Source organism: Apis cerana, linkage group LG11 (assembly GCF_029169275.1).
Source record: "Apis cerana isolate GH-2021 linkage group LG11, AcerK_1.0, whole genome shotgun sequence".
NCBI lineage: Eukaryota > Metazoa > Arthropoda > Insecta > Hymenoptera > Apidae > Apis > Apis cerana.
This window is the reverse complement of record NC_083862.1, coordinates 6,904,051-6,923,904: the sequence shown is the minus strand read 5'-3', so window position 1 is coordinate 6,923,904 and position 19,854 is coordinate 6,904,051. Positions and strand designations below refer to the sequence as shown.

The window sequence follows — 19,854 nt, the reverse complement described above, 5'->3', positions numbered from 1 at the left end:
TTATTTAAAGAAATTAAGATACACTTACTTTGTAATAAACATTTATTGGCTATAATTTTCATTCCATTTTTTATAAATTAATTTTTGTTATGATAAATATACTAATCTTATTTGTACATAGCATTTTTTTTTGTTTTTTTATATTATTATTATTTTCGAATTTATTAATTTCTTAATATTTAAAGATTCCAAAAAAATTCTAATAAAAAAACTTAAAAAAATAAAATGTTATCATACATAAAGTATTAATATATTTGCGAGATATTCTTAGAGCGTAATTTTATTCCAAAACAAATATAAAAACTGATTTATAAAATTGATTTATTAAATTATAATCAATTGAAAAGAATTTTATTACTCTCTTCATCTAACTTAAATTGTTTATAACTAAAAAAATAAACCTAACTGATATTTTTATGTACTAATTTTCGTTTCTTTTGGGTTTTAAAATCAATTCTTCAAATATGTTTCACAAATATATTAATATTTTATAAATTTTTCTTTCCTTTATTATAGTAACTATTATAAGATAAATAAAAAAGAAAAAAAAATAATAGTATAAAAGTAAAAAATATTTCATTAAAATAAATTCTTATATTTTTCTTCAATAAATTTTTAAAATTAAAATTGAATGAATTTAAAGTATTTGACAGAAATGTATAAAAAAATAAATAATAATAAAATAATATTGAATTACAAAATTTCATGAAAAATATTTACATTATATTTCAAAAATATAGTAAGGATTTCTTCTAATGACAGTAATTATGTTATAATATAATCCGTAAGGAATGATAATAATTATAAATATAACATTATATAATAGTATTAATAATAAATTTAATTTAATATTATAATATTGTATAATTGTAATGATTATGATAATTTTTATTTTAATATCAAATATTATATCTAACATATTATAACTACAATAAAATAATAGTGATATGAATAAAATATACAATATTAACATTCATTATATAATTATTAAATTGTAAACACAGGTTATATTAATTGATAATAAATTAAAATAAATTAACTATTTTAACATCAAATAAGAAATTATTTCATTACAAAAATTAAAAATTAAATATTCAATAATTAAAATATTTTAATTTTGAGTATTCTATTATTCTATTATATTTTGAATTTATTATTAATTAAAGAAAATATAAAATATAGAAATTAATAATTTCAAAAATAATATTAATTATGTAATACGAAAAATTTTATTTAGAAAATCTTTTTTAAAAAAATTATTTCAAATCATTGTTTAAATTTAAGTTTCATTAATTTCTTCTATATTATATTATATAAACTTCTATATGTTTTGCAAATTGTATAATAAAAAATATTTTGCAGTTAAATAATAAAAAATCATTTTACAATTTTTGATATTGTTTAAATATTACATTTATCCAACAATTTTAATTAATACAGCAAATGTGCTTTCTTATACATTAAATCTAAAATATAATTTTTTTTTAAATTTAAAATATCTTTTAAATATGTAAATTTGTATAAATAACAAATAATTTGAATTACTAATTTGGAAAGATAGATAAAAAAATATTTAGTTCTTTGTTTCTATATTGGCCTACTTATATTTTTTATATTTAAAAAAAAAATCAATTTAATTACATACAAATGTAAAAGTTTTCAAGAATAAATTTTTCTTGTAATATATTCCTATTTGATTTTATATTTAGTATTACTACATAGTTTAATAAATTTATATTTTTACATAAGTTAATTTTTTAATAACAATTTGTAATATTAAATGTAATTTGAATTCTTAAAAATAAAATAATATTAACATAAATGTGTTAACAGAAATTAAAATATATGACATTGTTGTCAAATAAGATAATCGATTAAAATCGTAAAACATTCATTTTATTCTATTTATTATCAACTATCTCGTTTACGCATTTCGTAGTCTTGTTTATTCTGTTTTTTATTTATTTAGAAAAAAATTATTGAAAAATTATTGATAAATTTTACAATCGCAATTGAGCAGCTGCTACAATATTAGCTGTACAAAAACAGAAATGCGTTACAATTAATTACAAGCATCATATTATGTATTAGAAGTGCATTTTTTGCGGATTATTTATTATATGTAAATCTGATATATTTTTGTTTTCTTTTTTTTTATTATAATACAATAACTTAAATAATTTTCTTCCAATATAATTTTCATATGATTTAGTGCAAAAAATACATAGTTACTATTAACATTGTCACAAGTGATATTCATCTATCTTCAACTTCGAAATCATCGTTACTGTTAGTATTCATTGAGGAACGTAACAATAAAATGTATATGTATACAATTAATATACATATGTAATTATATATATAAATATATATATATATATGAATAATAAAATGTAATTTATATTTTCATAGTTTCCAGGTGTGTGTATATATATATATATACACGCTATTCCTTCGATCAAAACTTCTGCATTGCTTTTATCAGAAAAGCAAATCGTAAAAATTATCATTAGAAAGAATCAGACTAATGATTTTCATACGTAATTTAATTATAGAAATGAAATTATTAATTTTCTCAATTCTAAAAACTATTTAATATTTCTTTAGTATTTTATCTTTCCATGATTAACAATTTTATGAGTTAAAAGAAAAAAAAAAAAGAACGAAGAAAATTTGAGTTTGTTCAAAACCACATAATAAAATAATTGAAGAAATTCTAAATTTTTAATAGGATATATATTAAAATTATTTTCAAGAACAAAAATAATCAACTGCAGTTGAATGTTTACAACGAAACATATGAAAGAATATACATGATTAAAATTACGGCTGTAGTTAGTCAAACTAGCTGTACAATCACGTTTGGGTTTACAAAATATTGCAATCTTCACAACTAGCATGTCCAGTCTTCATAAATATTACTGCACATCGCATAAATTTCTTATTTATTATCAATTTATAGTAATTATTCGTCGATGTTGAAATGCGCTTTAAAAAATGTGGCATCATCAGAATAATAACATACTCATAAGAGCTACATTTAATACATTTCTTTAAATTATATAATATACCAATATAAATTATCGTTCCAATTGTATTGTAGCAATTATTCTAATAGACTAACTAATTAACTTGAATTAAAATCATCAACTTGATATATTTTAAGAGTTTTGTATTGAACTTTAAAATTCTTTCTTTTTTTTTTAAATAACTATAATAAACTAAACTCTTAGAAAAAAATTTATTTATTAAATAAATTGAATAAATCGCTCCATCTTCTCTCAATATTTAATAACATTCTTAGGTATTGTGGAGCCATGAATTAAAACGTCTCGAAGAAAGACTTTAATCACAGTTACAGACAGGAGAAAATGTTGAATAAAAGATGATTCATAAATAATAGGAAATCTTGTAATAATATCGTGGCAAGTTATCGCGTAGAATGTATGCAGTGAATAAAAAATAAAAGAACAAAACTATGAAATAATTAATAAAACAAAAAAAAGCTTGATTAATGAAATTGTGAAATGACCCTTCTTTTTAAATAATTTTTATCTTCCAATATATTCTATATAGTTTGCTCAAATCGTGATGAATTTACTATATTCAATGAGTTTTTTTCTTTTTTTTTTGATATTGTAATTGAAATTACTTCATTATTAATATTAATCTATTATTACATATTTGCAAAATTTTATAGAATTTCAATAAAATATATAGGAAATACGCATAAAACACACACACAAAAAGAATATTCAAACAAAAAATTTCAGGATGCTTGGAAGACAATCCAGAAATTTTATTTAGAAATTATTTTGTAGATATTTTGTAATGATAATTTTGCTATGAAATATATAATTTAATTATATCTTTCTACAATTAAAGTTTAATTAAATTACATTTTATATATAAAAATGCATTAAGAAATGATATAAAATTTTAATTAATATTTATTATTTTGCAAAAAAATATATAGAATATAAGATTACAACATTAATTATAAGTTTGCGTTTCAAACATCCTGAATATGATATAAAACAAGAGTATATATAGACAATTTTTTTCTGATTATGGATATTAAATATTACATCACGTAGAACAATACATAGTGTTTCTTTGGATCTTGTTATATTCAATTACAAAGATTTTACGTGGCAGGATCAAATAACTAAAATTTCGAAAAAAAATGTACTGTACAGAAGTAGTACGCTATATTTATAAATACCTTTTTGTTTCCTGATACGAGTTTTCTTCATTCTGCAGTTCTTATCCGTATTTCTTTATTTAATAATAAAATATGTATTTAAATAAATTCTTGTTCTTGATAGACTCGAATATAATGAAAACAATGTTTTCAAAAATATTTGTTAAATAATTGCCATTGATCAGCAAAATATTTACAAACATAAAAATTGATTTCGTAGAGAGAAGTGTCTAATCCATTGCTGGAGCATAGTGAAATCAATGTAGTACCATCGATCCAGCCATTACGTAAAATCCCTGTCGATTCGAAAGGGAGAACTTCCATGATGCATAAAGTATCATTGCAGGGTCATTACAGTCTCTTAATCCATCGTATACAAAGCGTAAATTTACCTTTCGTTAACATGATCATAATATTAAAACTGTGTACTATCTGGCTGAAGAACCGAATACAAACGCATTTCCAACCATCGTATATCAGACGTTGCTTTCTTACTATAGAGTCGTATAAATTATATGAGTGGCTGCCTAATTTTATTCTTCTTCGTATGATGAAAATTTAATTGTAAATTTTAATGGCCTTTTCGAGGTAGTTGATACGAGAGCGCTTCGGCGCTTTGTTGACGTGTTCTAGGCCAAGCCAAGGCCTGAGTGGCGATGTGCCTGCATTTAAAAGTGGATAAACTACAAAATTTATTTTTCATCGATGTTAATTTAAAATTTTTTTTATTAAAAAATAATTCATTATTTCATTTATTCTAATATTTTAAATCAAATTTGAATTTATATATATATATATATATTTTAATACTTTTTAATACTTACTTTGATTTGGATGAATACGAAAATCTGCAAGATCCATGCAATATTCTGGCGAATCCATAATAAAGTGTGGTTTACCCATTGTTACCACCGCGAACTTAAACTTCAAAGTTTTTTTATGAATTCTCATAAAATATCAAATAAAATTAGATTAGGATGCCTACCTTTTCAAATTCTTTTTCCTGTACTCCCAATTTCTTCAAAAGTCTTTCCTTCATTTTTGGAAAAGGCTCACCCTATATAGATACAAATAAAAATATTTGTAACTGAAATTAAATTATTTATTTAGAAAATTTTTTTTTATTATACTTACATGTTTGATTTTAAAGAAAAAGGGAATACCAAATGTTGAAAAAATATCCTTATGGAAATGTGCAACAGGAACCAACATTTCATCATCTGCCAAATTTAATTCATCATTTGGAATTTCTTCTATCCTGTATAATTTTGTACCAGATGTATTTAAGTTATCTAAAGGTACATCTTCTCTTGGACCAGGTGAGACTTTACTAGAATTAATTTCTAATATCCTTAATTTTCCGGATCCATTTTCTGATAATTCTACTTGTTTCTTAGCTTCTTCAAGTAATGTTGCTACTGTTCCGTTTTTGTTAGGATAAAGAATAATTTCTTTTTCTTCTTTAAGAGATGGACCAACCCATATACATTTGAATTGCTTTTTATTTTCAAGTTCATTTACTCTAATACTAAGCTGTTGATAATATAATTTTTTCGCTTTAGGTTTACAGTAAGAAACCAAATCTTTCAATGAACCTTCAAATGTACATTTTAATGGATGTCCAGGTGAATCTTTGTAACTGTAAATATAAAAAATGTAATATTTATATATATATATTTAATTATAATATTAAATATTACAATTATATTTTCTTACGTTTGACATTTAAAGAACTGTAGAAGATAAGGATCTGTACCAAGTCTCTGTGCCACAGCTCTTGCCATTTGATCATATGTCATTCTTAATGAAAGTTCCATTGTAAAACCAGTATCATTAGGAATCGTTTTATCACAAAATGTAACTTCTACTCTATGAAATAGATCTCTAAAATATAAAATTTTCATATTAAATTTTTTGTGAAAAATATTAAATTTCGTAAACAATTCTAACTTACTTAAAATATTCTCTACATGTTGGAAGCTCATACATTTGATTGTCTCCTTCTTTTTGAAAAACAATAATATCTCCATCCATTAATTCTTCAAGAACTTTTTCTAATGGTTCTGTTAGATTATCTATTTTTTCTACCAAATTTGGCTTAATTTCTTCATAAAGAGCTAATTCCGTATCAGGTGGAAAACCAGCTCTCTCATTTAAAATTGGTATAAGTTCCTCTGCACAAAATCATAATAATTATTTCTTATTGCTGTGAGATAAAAAATAAATTATTAACTAAAAATTGAATTCTAAATTAATATCTAATTAAAATATTTCCAGAAGATCTATAAATCAAACAATAATTATACAAACAATAATTATAAATTAAATTTTCTTTATTATTTTTAATATTGATAAAATAATATTAAATAAAAAACAAATTAAGGAAAGAAAATTAATTAAAATAAAAACTTACGGACTTTAGCTGTGACAGGCATATAATGATGTCCACAGTAATGAATCTTTTTATTTTTAGGATCATATAATTTAAAAAATAAGAGAACATCAGTATCTTTATCGAAAGGTGGCAATGCTGTTAAATCAGAATCTGGAGGAACAAGTTCAACAAATACATTCCATACATTCGGGTTCTCCGCGCATTGATAAATAGATTTTTGAAGATCATTTTCTAATTCAATTGGCATTGGTCTACAAGTTTGGTTTGAACGTACATTCAGTGGCCATAGACGAATTTGCTCTATTGGATATTTCTGTAGAAATAGAATGAATTCCACAAGATTAATTATTTCAATTTCATAATATTTTAACTCCATAAAATTTTGTTACTCTTAAGTATAAGTTTTCAATCACCTACCGTATTTGTAGATGATCACAACAATATAATATATAATCAAATAGCAGCACATATTATGAAGTCACACCAATATTTCAATCAAATAATTAAAAATATCGATAAAAGAAAATATCGATACTAATATATTAATATAATATGATGAGAGTAATAGCATGAAAAATTTTTCAACACTTACCAAGCTATCACTCAGCAATTCGAGAAACTCGTGCAAGGTACACTGCTTACGTACGCGAAATACACGATACAAAGCATGTTCTGGATCATATAAGTCATTCCCTTGGTGACCGTCAAAATTATCCTCAAGAAGGACGTTGACGGTTATATACAAGTATGCTTCTGTTCTTTCCTTTCTTCGTATTTGTTCCAGCCTCTTCTCCTCTTGCAGCCTCTCCACCAGCTAGACCAACAAAATTAAAATTATCCATATATGTACTAAATTCATCTCATTGGTAATTTTTCCTCATCTGTCTTCTAAAATTTAAACTTTTAGAAAAGCAGTGTACTAGTATCATGCTTTTGAGATTCGAGAACAAATAGTATTCGAAACATCAAAAGAATGAATTTTGTTTGTCCTTTATATAATTTTAATTTTGTTCATCTGCCGCAATACAGACTACTAAGTCAAACAATTACACAATGAAAATTATTCAGCTGTGAATGATGGTTACATACTTCATAAATTAATACAAATAATATTAAAAAATAAATGTAATATTTAAAATATTAATGAATCACAAGGATGATTTTTAATGCTTATAATAATTTATAAAATCTATTAAATTATAGTCTATTATCTAATCTATTAAATTATAAATTTCCTAATATTTTTATTTTATCTATAGATTAATTTTAAATTTTGATAAAATATATGCTCAGTTAAATTTTATTAAAATCTGACCTATTAAATAATTTACATTCATCCCTATTTTTTTCTCATTGTTTAATCTTCTAGCCTTTGTTTTTGATTTCAGATTTGATTTTAAATAAAATAAAAATAGATATAACAAAAAAAAAACAAGATAAACATTAGCAAGAATACAAAAAAAAAAAAAAGAAAAATATCATGCAATAAAGAAAAATTTATTTTCTTTAATTTTCGTTTAATTTTTATGAAAATTGTATGAATTATTGAGATACTTTCAATTAGAATAAATTCAAACATAATGTAATAGTTTTAATATTCAAATTATTATAAATAACTATAGATTATTAAGTAAATAATTATTAATAAAATGAATCCATCTTCATGTCATGATTAGATTTAATTTAATCAAAAAAAATCTCAACAATTACTAAGTTTTCATAAAAATAAAACAAAAATTATAGAAAGTGAAGTTTTCATTGTTTTTTTTTCAATGTTTTTTTCTTGCAACATCCCTTCAGATCTTGATCATTTTATGACTGCACAATGCGTCTATTCTATTTTGTTTAATTATAACTCTATATTTTATAATATTTTCTTGTTTAATGAATTATATTTGAGTCAATTCTAAAAAAAAAGTGCAACATTGTTCGTAAAAATTTAATTATTGTTTCAAACTTAATTAAATTTAACTGAGCCCTATTTTATATAAAGTTTCATATTAAAAATATATTTTTTGTTAAAATAAGAATAATATAATAATATAAATACTGATAAACAGTATGTACAGATCTCAACTATCATATTTGTGTATTATGAATATTTATCAAAATACATGACCATCATTTATGCCAAATAATAATAAAAATGTAATGTATAACTATAGTAGTGTGGAGATGCTTCACATTTGAATTATTATTATGCGGATGTTTTAAATAATAATATAGCTACACTTTTAAGTAAAACGTAAAGATGGTAACAAATTAACTAATGTGATTTTAGTGTTTGAAATTCTCTAGTAATCAATAGTTTATTCTATATCTTTTCATTCACTTTATGTCTAAGATAAAGATTAATATTATATAGGTATTTTATAGTTGTGAAATATGTACATATATATATATATATATATATATATATATATATATTCACTTTGTTCATGAGGCATTGAATTTTTCTATTTATTAATATGTAACAACAAATAAATAGATAGCATCTCTTAATGGTGATACTGACTATTAACATTGACAAAATTTAATGAATTAACGACTCGATTGATTTAGACCTCATTACAAGGTTCGATATCCTAATTTTATTATTAACGTTGATTCAAAATATTAATTCATGAAAATCATAAATTGATTAATATAAATCACATTTCACCTCACTCACTAAATCTTCATTAAATAACAAATACACCTTAGAAGACGTATTAAGGAAGAAACAGACATTAATAAATCCTATTCATAATTCATTTTCTCTTTTTCCACAATATTATCTATTTCATGAGTTTAAAACTCATTATTTCAAATTAGATTTTGAATAATTATCTCATTCTATTAACTAATAAGTCTTCCCTGCCAGTATTTTTCTTATAATTATTCACACATTTTCAACCTATTCTGCGATATGTCTGTGCATTTGTTACCCAAAGCTTTAGAACTACAATACAATTATTTTTTTAGGTATAATATCATACAATATTTATTACAATAAACATTTCAAAACGATTCTAAGGCTCATCATAATAATATCATCATGATAATAGCCTAATAATCAGATTTATGCCAACCCGATTGCAATTTTTAAAATACCTGAAGTGCAACGCGTACATTAATTATAGCTGTATAACCTTTAGACAACTAATATATAAATATAAAATTTGTAAGTAATGAAAAAAATAAATTAGAAGAATCAACAAAAATTTTTTTTACATGACTCAATCGTCCATACAAAAAAATCCTCTGTCGAAAAGATAAAAATACTTTCATTTGAATAAAACAAATCTCTATATAACATTAATTAGTAAAGATCTACTGATAATATACATTTCAGACAACTGTAATATAACATTTTACATTGATTAATTGATTAATCATATTAGAACAAAATATTTTTGTATATAAACTTTAATTAGATGTATGAATATATATACGTAAAGAATTTTTTTCTCTTTTTTAAATATAAAATAAATATCAGCAAAGTAATGCGCGCGTAACACTTTACGTCACACAAGTGTGACATATTACATGCAACATGTACCTGAAAATGGAGACAATGTATACAATATCAACATTTGGTGACATAACAGCATGAAGCTGATAACGCTATAAATTTCTGGTTATTAAAAAATATTAAGAGAAATTTTATAACAAATATTTGAAAATATATATATGTATGTATAGGTGCTAAAAAAAATATTAATTTATTAAATTTAATTTGTAGATATTATTTTCTGATTTAATTCATATATCCAAAATATTGAATCTATTCAAATATGTTTCTATGTTAAACTCATTTCATCTTCATATTTAACTTGATATAATGTTTTATGAATTTAATGATTTTATATGTTATGAGTTAAAATTAGCTCAAAACATATTTAAGAAATGGAAAGTTTTGTTGGAAAAAAATTCAACCAATTTACAACTCTTTCCATCTCTTTAAAAATCATGAATATAGAGATTTGGATTTCGAGAATTTTGCGTGCACGGACGAAGAGTCGTAGTCTCTGTATGTGAGTCTTTGATTGAGTCAGTCGCGTCTTTGTCACGTTCAAGGTCGCTCAACTCCTGGGAAAGCTCTCTTTGTAGGACGTTTCTGACCTCTTGAGGTATATCCTCTTCCTTAACTTCTTGTAAGACGTTTTCCAACTCAGAGTCCCTTATATACACCAACATATAGGCGTTCGTACAATGTTTCACAGCTATAGACATATCCTCATCTTGACCACCATAATTGTGTTCAATAGCTTCTTGTTTTGTACACCTTGAGACGACATCATCGTCGAATTTGCACCACTGTTTCAAGATTGAGTATAATCAATGGTATTTGCATGCAATTATTACTTAAAATTATTTAAGAACAAAATTAAATTGAAAAATATATAATAAATATATAAAATTATTTTTAATAAAAATAAAACATATAAGCGATATATGCTATTAGGAACAAAAATATATAAATTATTTTAAATATAATCTCTATATTTTCATATTTACGTATAATATAAAAACTACACATACTTTTCCATCACCAGCTGGGTTGATAAATACAACATAATGTCCACCATGATTATCCCCACTATGAACTAAGACTGCATGCAATGTGTAATCTGCACTTGTTGTTTCTTTACTTTGTAAATATTTGCCAAGACTTATTTTTTCATAAAATTCAAACCTTATTAAAATAATATATATATTTATAAAGATTAAAAATATATAAAAAAATAAATAATATAATAATAATTTATTTCTTACCTATCATTAAATTTCACAGAACAATCTGTAACTGGATCATATTGAAATCGCATTAAATGTAAATGCAATACTGGTGGAAATGATGAAAAGATAACACCTTTTTCCGCCTCTTGTAAACCATTTTCTCCCGCATCATATTTATTATCACCATCCAGGCTTTCAGTACTCACATAATCATTAAACGACTCATAAACTAAAGTTAATTTTTAATATAATATATTTTATATAATATAAAAAATATGAAATTTTTATCTAATTAAAAAAAGATTTCTTCACATATATACTTACTATTTTTCTTTCCTTTAATATTTAATTGAATATCATAGAAAGTTTCAACCCTAGTTGATTTATAATCAATATTTTTACACTTGATAAATGACACCATTTTTCCTTCAAATAATTTTGGCACTGTACCTTCTACACATGTACCTTTCATTTTACTTTCCAACTTATCTAAAAGCTATAACAATTATTAGTAAAATAATAAAAATCCATTATCTATTTATAGAGATATATAATTAAGATATTTTAGATTAATATGTTAAATATATTATAAATTTTATAATAAATAATTGTAATAAATTGTAATAATAAACTAATTCCTTAACAATATTAATTCCTTACCACTCGTAAAAATTCTTGTACATCATGTTGCATAAAAGAATCCAATGTTTCCCAACCAAAACTTTTAGTTAGTTTTTTTGTACCTACTGGTTTATCAGAGAATTGCAATTCATGAAATACCCTTTGTAAAGCCAAAGCAACACTTTTGCTAGAGTCATCACTTTCAGTCGGCATTTTATAGACTGCTTTACGTAACTGAAAATATAAAAAAAAATAAATGATTAAATATTTGCATTGCAATTTCAAAAATTTTAGACTCTAAAAAATAAAATTGCTTATTAATTTTGAATTTGAAAAATATTGTAAAATTTATTTTACTTGAGCTAACCTGATAATCTCATAATATCCATATTTTGTTGTGTTCCACTATTATTTTATATTAATATAATATACACAATATGCATTGTAACAAATTTTAAGTTATAAATTTAATTTACAAATTTTCAAATATTTAAAATGATTTTATTAATTTACCTGATTAGTAAAATACAAAGTTTGAAGCAAAGAATTCATATAGCATGTAGCACCTTGATTTTTTAAACCTACAAATCCTGTATGCTTTTTACTATCCCAACTGACACCATGTGGAGCATCAGCCATGACATGAACCTGTTTTAAAAAAATAAATCTTATAATATTTTTTATAATATTATAAAAACAAATGAATATGAAATAGAAATTAATGATATTTATTTCGTAATTCTAATTTGAAAAATTAGTTTATAAAGGAATCAAAAAGTTAAAAATTTCATCATATTTTAATTGAAAATAATTTAAATTAAATAACATAATAAATAATGAAAAATTTAAAAATCTATATATTATATTTAAATACAAAATGTTTATATTATCTTTTTTAATTTAAATAATATTTATAACATCACTAACCTCAAGTGTAATAGAATCATCTTTAATAAAACCTTTATCAGGATCCAAGACATCCTGCCATGTCATAAAATGACTAAATCCCCAATCATTTTCTTTACTATAGAAAAGATGTTGAATCTCTAAAATGAGAATTATACTTAAATATATTTAAGAATACAATAATATGAGAAATTATAATGTATAAAATCTAAAAAATTAAAAATTAAATGAAATTAATCAATAATTTATTGGAAATAAATATATAGATATATATTGTATATATACTAACTTCTACTAAATGGTTCCTGTCCTTCCTTACAAGAAAGTAATCGAAGATCTGCAACTGCATAACAACTCCATGATGATTCACTTTCTCCATTACATTGCAAGAAGAAACCAAGTGATTTTTGAGGAGCTCTATCTTGTGTTTGACTTGATCTTGGCATTACCATTATCTTCCATGGCAAATTACGAACATAACATGGAGGTGATAACTGAGTTTCTTTCATTTTAGAAAGATTTTCCACTGTATAGCGAAATGTTGCTTCTGATCTTGCTTCGTCTATTAAAAAAATATTAATAATAAAATTTAAAAAAACAAAAAATTAAAATTTAAAAAATTTTTTTTTATTTTAGATATTATAATAATTACTCTATTTTAATAATTCATAACTGATATTTTCAAATTTTATAATATAAATATTAAAGAAAAGAAACATTAAACAATTTTTAAATAATATAAATGTTTTTAATAACATAATATAATAATATAATTTAATAAAATAATAATAAATAATAAATAATAAATAACATAAATTTTTTTATTTTTTTAGTTGAAAATGTGTACTAAAAGAATTAAAAAATTCTATTTTTTCTTATTTACATAAAATGCTATTTAAACCATATTTTTATATTAATAACTGTTTTTTATTAAAATTTATTCAAATTTTCATTATTATAACAAAAGTTTTTTGAAGATTATATAAAAAAAATTGTTATTTTATTTTTTATAACAAATTATAATTATAAACCATAATTTTAAAATTATATAAAGTTAAATATTATATTTAATTCAGAGTCAAAAATATTATCAATAAAATAAATCCTTTAAAAATATTATTTTTTTCCTACCTTCCTCCATTTCTTGATCTTGAACTATACAAGCTAATTCTGATTCTCCGTTCATAGGACTAGTATCATTGCCATCTCCTCCACCATCATTTGGTGTTTCTAGAAGGTTAAGACATCTATTACTGCAAAATTTTTAAAAAATTGCTTTTTGAAAAAAGCTTTTATAAATTTAAAAATAAATTGGATGGATAAAATTACATTTTACGATGAATTATGCACTGTTTTATATATGATATATAAATTTTTAACATTAGTGTACTTTATATTTTTTGTACATGAAAGATTGCACATTACCAAATATAATAAATATTTTTGTGCTGTAGATTACCTATAACATTAAATATGAAACTAAAAAATTTAATTAATATTTTATAATCTTAATAAAATGATTTACAGAAATATCCATGTGGTAATTTATACAAATACTTAGTGAAAAATGCTGTGTCTGATTTCAATCATTTTGACATAATTAAATAACAAATGAATGTTTCTACCAAATGAAGAACTACACATTTATAAATTGTTAAAAAAATTATGCTCAAAATATTTTTATTAATATAGTAAAAAAAAATAAATTATAAATTATACAAAATATATTTAGAATATTTTCATTTTATTTTTTTATCACATTAAATAATTTGTAATATTTTTTATACATACTATATTCATATATATATGTATATATATATATATATATTATATATTTATATGTATCTAATATATATATATTAGATGTTATTGATATTCTTATAAAATCTATTATAAAAGATATAGATAATTGGATATCATATATATAATAACTTTTGATTTTATTCTTTTACTTTTTAATATAAATTGTAACTATATAATAAACTAATCTAATCAACTATAATAAGTCAAAATTATTCAAAATGTAACATGCTGGCAAATTATATTAACATAATATAATATAAAATATCTATTATATATATAATTGCATTATTTATATTTTTAACTATAAATTTAATATATATTTTTTTTTATTTTAAATTCTATTTAAAATCCTTTTTAATAAATGTACATACATATGGAAACAAAATTTATTGTAAAATGTTCATAACGTATAATATTCGAAGTATTTTCCATAACCTTCAATATGAAAATCAAAACATATGAAACTAATTTAAAATTATAAAAATTAGATAAAATATTACAAATGAATGAAAATTGTACCTCCTTCTTGTGTATCCATTTCTTCAACTTCATTAACCTGAACTGGTGCCAGGTTGAGTTGTTTAAGATTTTCTTGATCGTTAACGTGGTTCATCGCAATGCCGATATTGATGGTCGTCTTGATTGCGCCGGGAACCTCGGAGGCGGCTTCCGCCGTCGAGGTTACTTCTGAAGTTAATTTAACTGGTGTAACTATGAACGGATTGCGAGCAAAAATTGACTGTTGTCGTTCGATAAACTGATTATTCTCGTCAGGGACGAAAGATTTTTGCTCAAGCAAATTTTGCTCTTGTACTTGTTCAATTCCAATCGTAACCGGGCTCGCGTCACTACTACGACTTGAGAGCGACGTCGTTTTACCACACGACGACGATTGATATTTACTTGTGATGAGCCCAATTTCTGCGGCTATCAAATGCCCCCGCTTTTTCGGGGGACGCCCACAACATATATTCCACCCTTGTGCAATATCTTCGTAATTTCTACGTTGTCCCTGCTTTTGTCGCTACAACTATTTCTTTTCTTATTCCTGTAGTATCTATCTTGCTCACACTTTTCACTCTGTACTCCCTCACTCTTTCTCGACCGATCCGAGAAACGGTTTCCGCACCGCGGGACCGGCGCGCTACTAATCGTGAAACCTACGTACTTCTTGCAAACTTCAGCTCCACTATGTTTCGATCTTAATACTCTTTCCAACCTCTGCCAATAATTCTTCGTGCTAACAAATTTTTTTATCAGTGCTTCCAGTTTTTTAATTTGATTACTGAAACACTCAGCTGATGTTTTCACGAACAAAGATAGAACGATCTGCTTTGATGATCGTCTCTCAAATCTCTTTTACGTGAAAATAAACAAAATGGCGACGAACTACACTGTTCTATTGCTTACCTCTTGCCTGTCTGTTCTGCATGCAATTCGTATAGGCCACGAAATTTTCATGATTCTTTAGATGGCATACTCAATACTATATTTTAGTTCATTAATAAGAAAAGAATAAGGATAATATGAGTATAAACTATTCTATATATTTTTTTAAAAAATATTTTTGTTTTTATACTTTTAAATTTATATTAAGAACAACAAATTAATATCTTTTTTATTGTATCAATTACTTAAGAAAAATAATAATTAGTTATTTATTAATTTTAAAAAATATTTTTTAAAGCTAATTATGGTTATAAAAAAAATTGAAATTAAATATTTTATATATTTATATATTAATTTTTATAATTGATATCATTTTTATAATAATAAAATACATATGTATCAAAAATTTCAAAACAAAAATACAAGAATAGTATAATATTTAAACAATAACAAATATTAAATACTTATAAACTTTTATTATCTTATTTATAAAATAAAATTTAAATATCGCGCTTAATATTAAATTTATATATCTTTTATTGAATCAGTAACAGAAATAAATAAATCAAATCATTATTTAAATATATAAAAAAGGAAATAAAAATATAAAGAAATTTTTTTAAATAAATGAAATTTTAATGAAATTGACAAAATTGAAGAAATTTTTAATAAAATTAAAATGTTTAATAATTATAATCAGTATAAATTATTGCATTTGTAGAAATCATTATATATTTTATGATTTAGATCTATTTTATATCTAATTTAATATTATATATTTTGTACATTTAAAAATATTGCATTTTATATATTTTTTTATATATATTTATATTTCTATATATTTTTATTTATTTTATTTTATTTAATTAAACTGGAATAAAATAATTAAATAATTTATTAAATTTAGAATAAAGTGATAAAATGAAAATAAAAATAATTATTGATATAATTACAATTAATTATCTATATATAATTTGAATATAATTCAAGATTAAATTAGTTTTAATATTAAAATTAATATTAAAATATAGTTTTACAAAAATATTGTTATATTTTTGTATTAGAATAAATTTATTTTTAATTGTAGCAATTTCATATATTATATTATATATTTCATATATTATATCGTATATTATGTTGTAAATATTACAGGTTTAATTTATACTATATAATTCAACAAGTATAATATAAGAATATATAACTTTGAATTAAATTTTAAATACATACATATATAATAATATTATGAAAAATGCATATTATAAAAAATTCTGTTATATTAATAGATTTAATTTTAGGTTATAGGTGAAAAAAATTATTAAAAAACATTATAAGTTTTAACATTCATGATAGAATATTGTTGTTTTTAAGTTCCAAAAATAAAAAATATTTCTAAAATTTATAAAATTCTATTTCATTTTACACACACACGTACACACACACGATAAATGTTTTAAAAATACATACATAATATGATAGATGTTTTAAAAATTTAATGTATAATACAGCATTTTTATAATAAATATTTTTATTGATATATTAATAGTTTTCAATATTATTAATATATTAATTTTTGTAATATATGTTAATTTTTATATAAATTTTATTTATAATTTGTTATAATTTGTTAAATATTCATTAATTATTTTATTTTTTAACTTATATTTATAAAATCCAGTTAAATATATATTTTAAAAACAATTTTTTCTATTTTAAATTAATTTAAAATAATAATAAGTTAATAAAGTTTTTAAATCTATCTATTAATTAATTCTATTATTTCTATATAAATAAAATAATTTCATTAATTAATTATATTACTTACTTCTCATATTCATAATAAAAATAACTTTTCATATATTATGTATTATTATTAATAAATAAAATTTATATAAAATATTATCTAATTTTATATAAACTACAAGCATATAATAAAAATAAAGAATAATATTATTAAATAAAAAATATCTTAAATATATAGATTATGTTAGATTATGTTAATAATTTAATTATATATATATAATAAATTTTATTATCACAATAAATAAATTATAATATGAATAAATAATTATAATTATTTATTACATTTTATAAAAATTGATATAATAAATTGCTTTAAAAATTATACAATAATAAAATTATAGAAAACAAAAAATTATACAATAACAAAAAAATATATAACAGAATTTAAATATAAATTAATCTTAATATAAAATAATTGACATTTATTTTCATAAAAAATAATAAGATTCTACTATACAAAAACTTCCATTAGTTATTTAAATACTGATAAAAAAAAATTTTGTATTTGTAAATATTTATATTATAACTATGATTATTATATGTTAACAAACAATTTTTTAATAAAAAATATTAATAGAATTAAAAAAAAAGAAAGAAAATAAATAAAAAAAATATATAAAAAATTAAATTTTATTTATAAATTGAATAAATATATACATAATTATTAAATGAAATTAATATATATTAAAAATAAATACATTGATAATTTAATATAGCTATTATTTGAAAAATAAATATAATATGATACATAAATAAAATACTATTACGTTAAAATTATTCAAAATTAAAGTAAATTATTTAAAAATTATTCAAAGTAATAATTATTCAATTATATTATATTGTTTAATTATTCTAGTTCAGTATTTTATATATTTTAATAATATATAAATCTTCTTTATTTTTTCTCTATAATTTTTACAAAGAACAAATACGATAATTTAAAAAAACCTCCTTATAATTGTAATAAAATAAAATGAAAATCTATTACCATAAATTTCAAGCAGATATTAGTTTTTAATAATACATTAAATCAAAAATTTATAGAATTTGTTTATAGTAATATATATGTATATTATTTATGAACTATTAAATATTAAATAAGGATTGTTCTATTGAAATCAGTTAATATTTAATAGAGAAATATATATTTAAATTTTATAATACATTTTTTAATAGATATAAATTCAATCAAATTAAATATTATTATTTATACATATAAATTCATTATGTTTTTATCTTTAATTCAATTTATAATAAAAGATATTAAAGTTGATAAATATAAAAAATAATTAATAAAAATTTATTTTTTATAAATAGAATACTTATTATATTAAAATATTTTTTAACAAATTCAAATTTTTAAAACATAATAATTAAACATTATTAGATCAATAATTATTTTTTATACATATAATATTGCATTTCTGTTTCTATTTTGTTTTATAGCACTTATTTTCTATTTCTAATATATAATATATATATAATATAATATATATAAAAATTAATATATATATTATATATTATACATTATATATATATTTGTATAGATCCTCAAATAATATATTACTATATTATAATTTAATATAAATAAAATATTGAATTGGATTATAGGAAATAATAAATATAATGATAGTAAATAGTAAATAATAGTAATATGTATATATAACAAATATAATTTATTTTAATAATCTTTTTAAAAAATATTTTATTATTAAATAATAAATTATTAAATAATTAATATATATAATTAAATAATATTAATAATTATATTATGATAAATAATTATTAGCTTAAGCTTTATTGAACATTAGAACATTAGAACAATTGAATATTAGATCTTATAAATATCAATTGTAAATTGAAAATCTTTTTTCAAATATGTATATTGTTGGAAACTATATTTCCAATATTTATATATTATGTACTAAAAAGATAAATAATATATTTCTATTATAGGTTCTGTAAATTTAATTAATCTTGATTATCAATAATCAAGATTAATACAAAATACAAC

General features: G+C 20.8%; 1 protein-coding gene across 5 annotated transcripts; it reads right to left on the bottom strand.

Moving 5' to 3' along the window:
* Positions 1-820: 820 nt before the first annotated feature.
* Positions 821-18,457, bottom strand: LOC108000127 (ubiquitin carboxyl-terminal hydrolase 7). 5 transcript variants are annotated; one of them, XM_017060311.3, is made up of 18 exons: positions 15,171-18,457; positions 13,980-14,078; positions 13,138-13,410; positions 12,870-12,988; positions 12,456-12,590; positions 11,982-12,176; positions 11,646-11,817; positions 11,358-11,550; positions 11,124-11,277; positions 10,704-10,898; positions 7,192-7,413; positions 6,618-6,912; positions 6,159-6,378; positions 5,921-6,088; positions 5,339-5,843; positions 5,190-5,261; positions 5,029-5,128; positions 821-4,887 (listed from the first exon to the last, which is right to left on the bottom strand). In XM_017060311.3, exons 1-18 carry the CDS (start codon positions 15,262-15,264, stop codon positions 4,763-4,765), a joined length of 3,336 nt encoding a protein of 1,111 aa, XP_016915800.1. In that variant the 5' UTR covers positions 15,265-18,457; the 3' UTR covers positions 821-4,762. The 5 variants fall into 5 exon arrangements, with proteins under 5 accessions (XP_016915800.1, XP_016915802.1, XP_016915801.1 ...); XM_017060313.3 differs by having other exon boundaries at positions 821-4,866; XM_017060312.3 differs by having other exon boundaries at positions 5,029-5,122.
* Positions 18,458-19,854: the final 1,397 nt, after the last annotated feature.

Bases quoted from the DNA above. Each gene is read 5' to 3' on its own strand.
- LOC108000127 (XM_017060311.3), bottom strand. From the start codon at position 15,264: ATGAACCACGTTAACGATCAAGAAAATCTTAAACAACTCAACCTGGCA. The intron at 12,591-12,869 runs GTTAGTGATGTT...TTTTTAAAACAG, and splicing joins ATGATTCTATTACACTTGAG to GTTCATGTCATGGCTGATGC. The intron at 5,262-5,338 runs GTAAGTATAATA...GTATCTATATAG, and splicing joins TTTTCTTTAAAATCAAACAT to GGTGAGCCTTTTCCAAAAAT.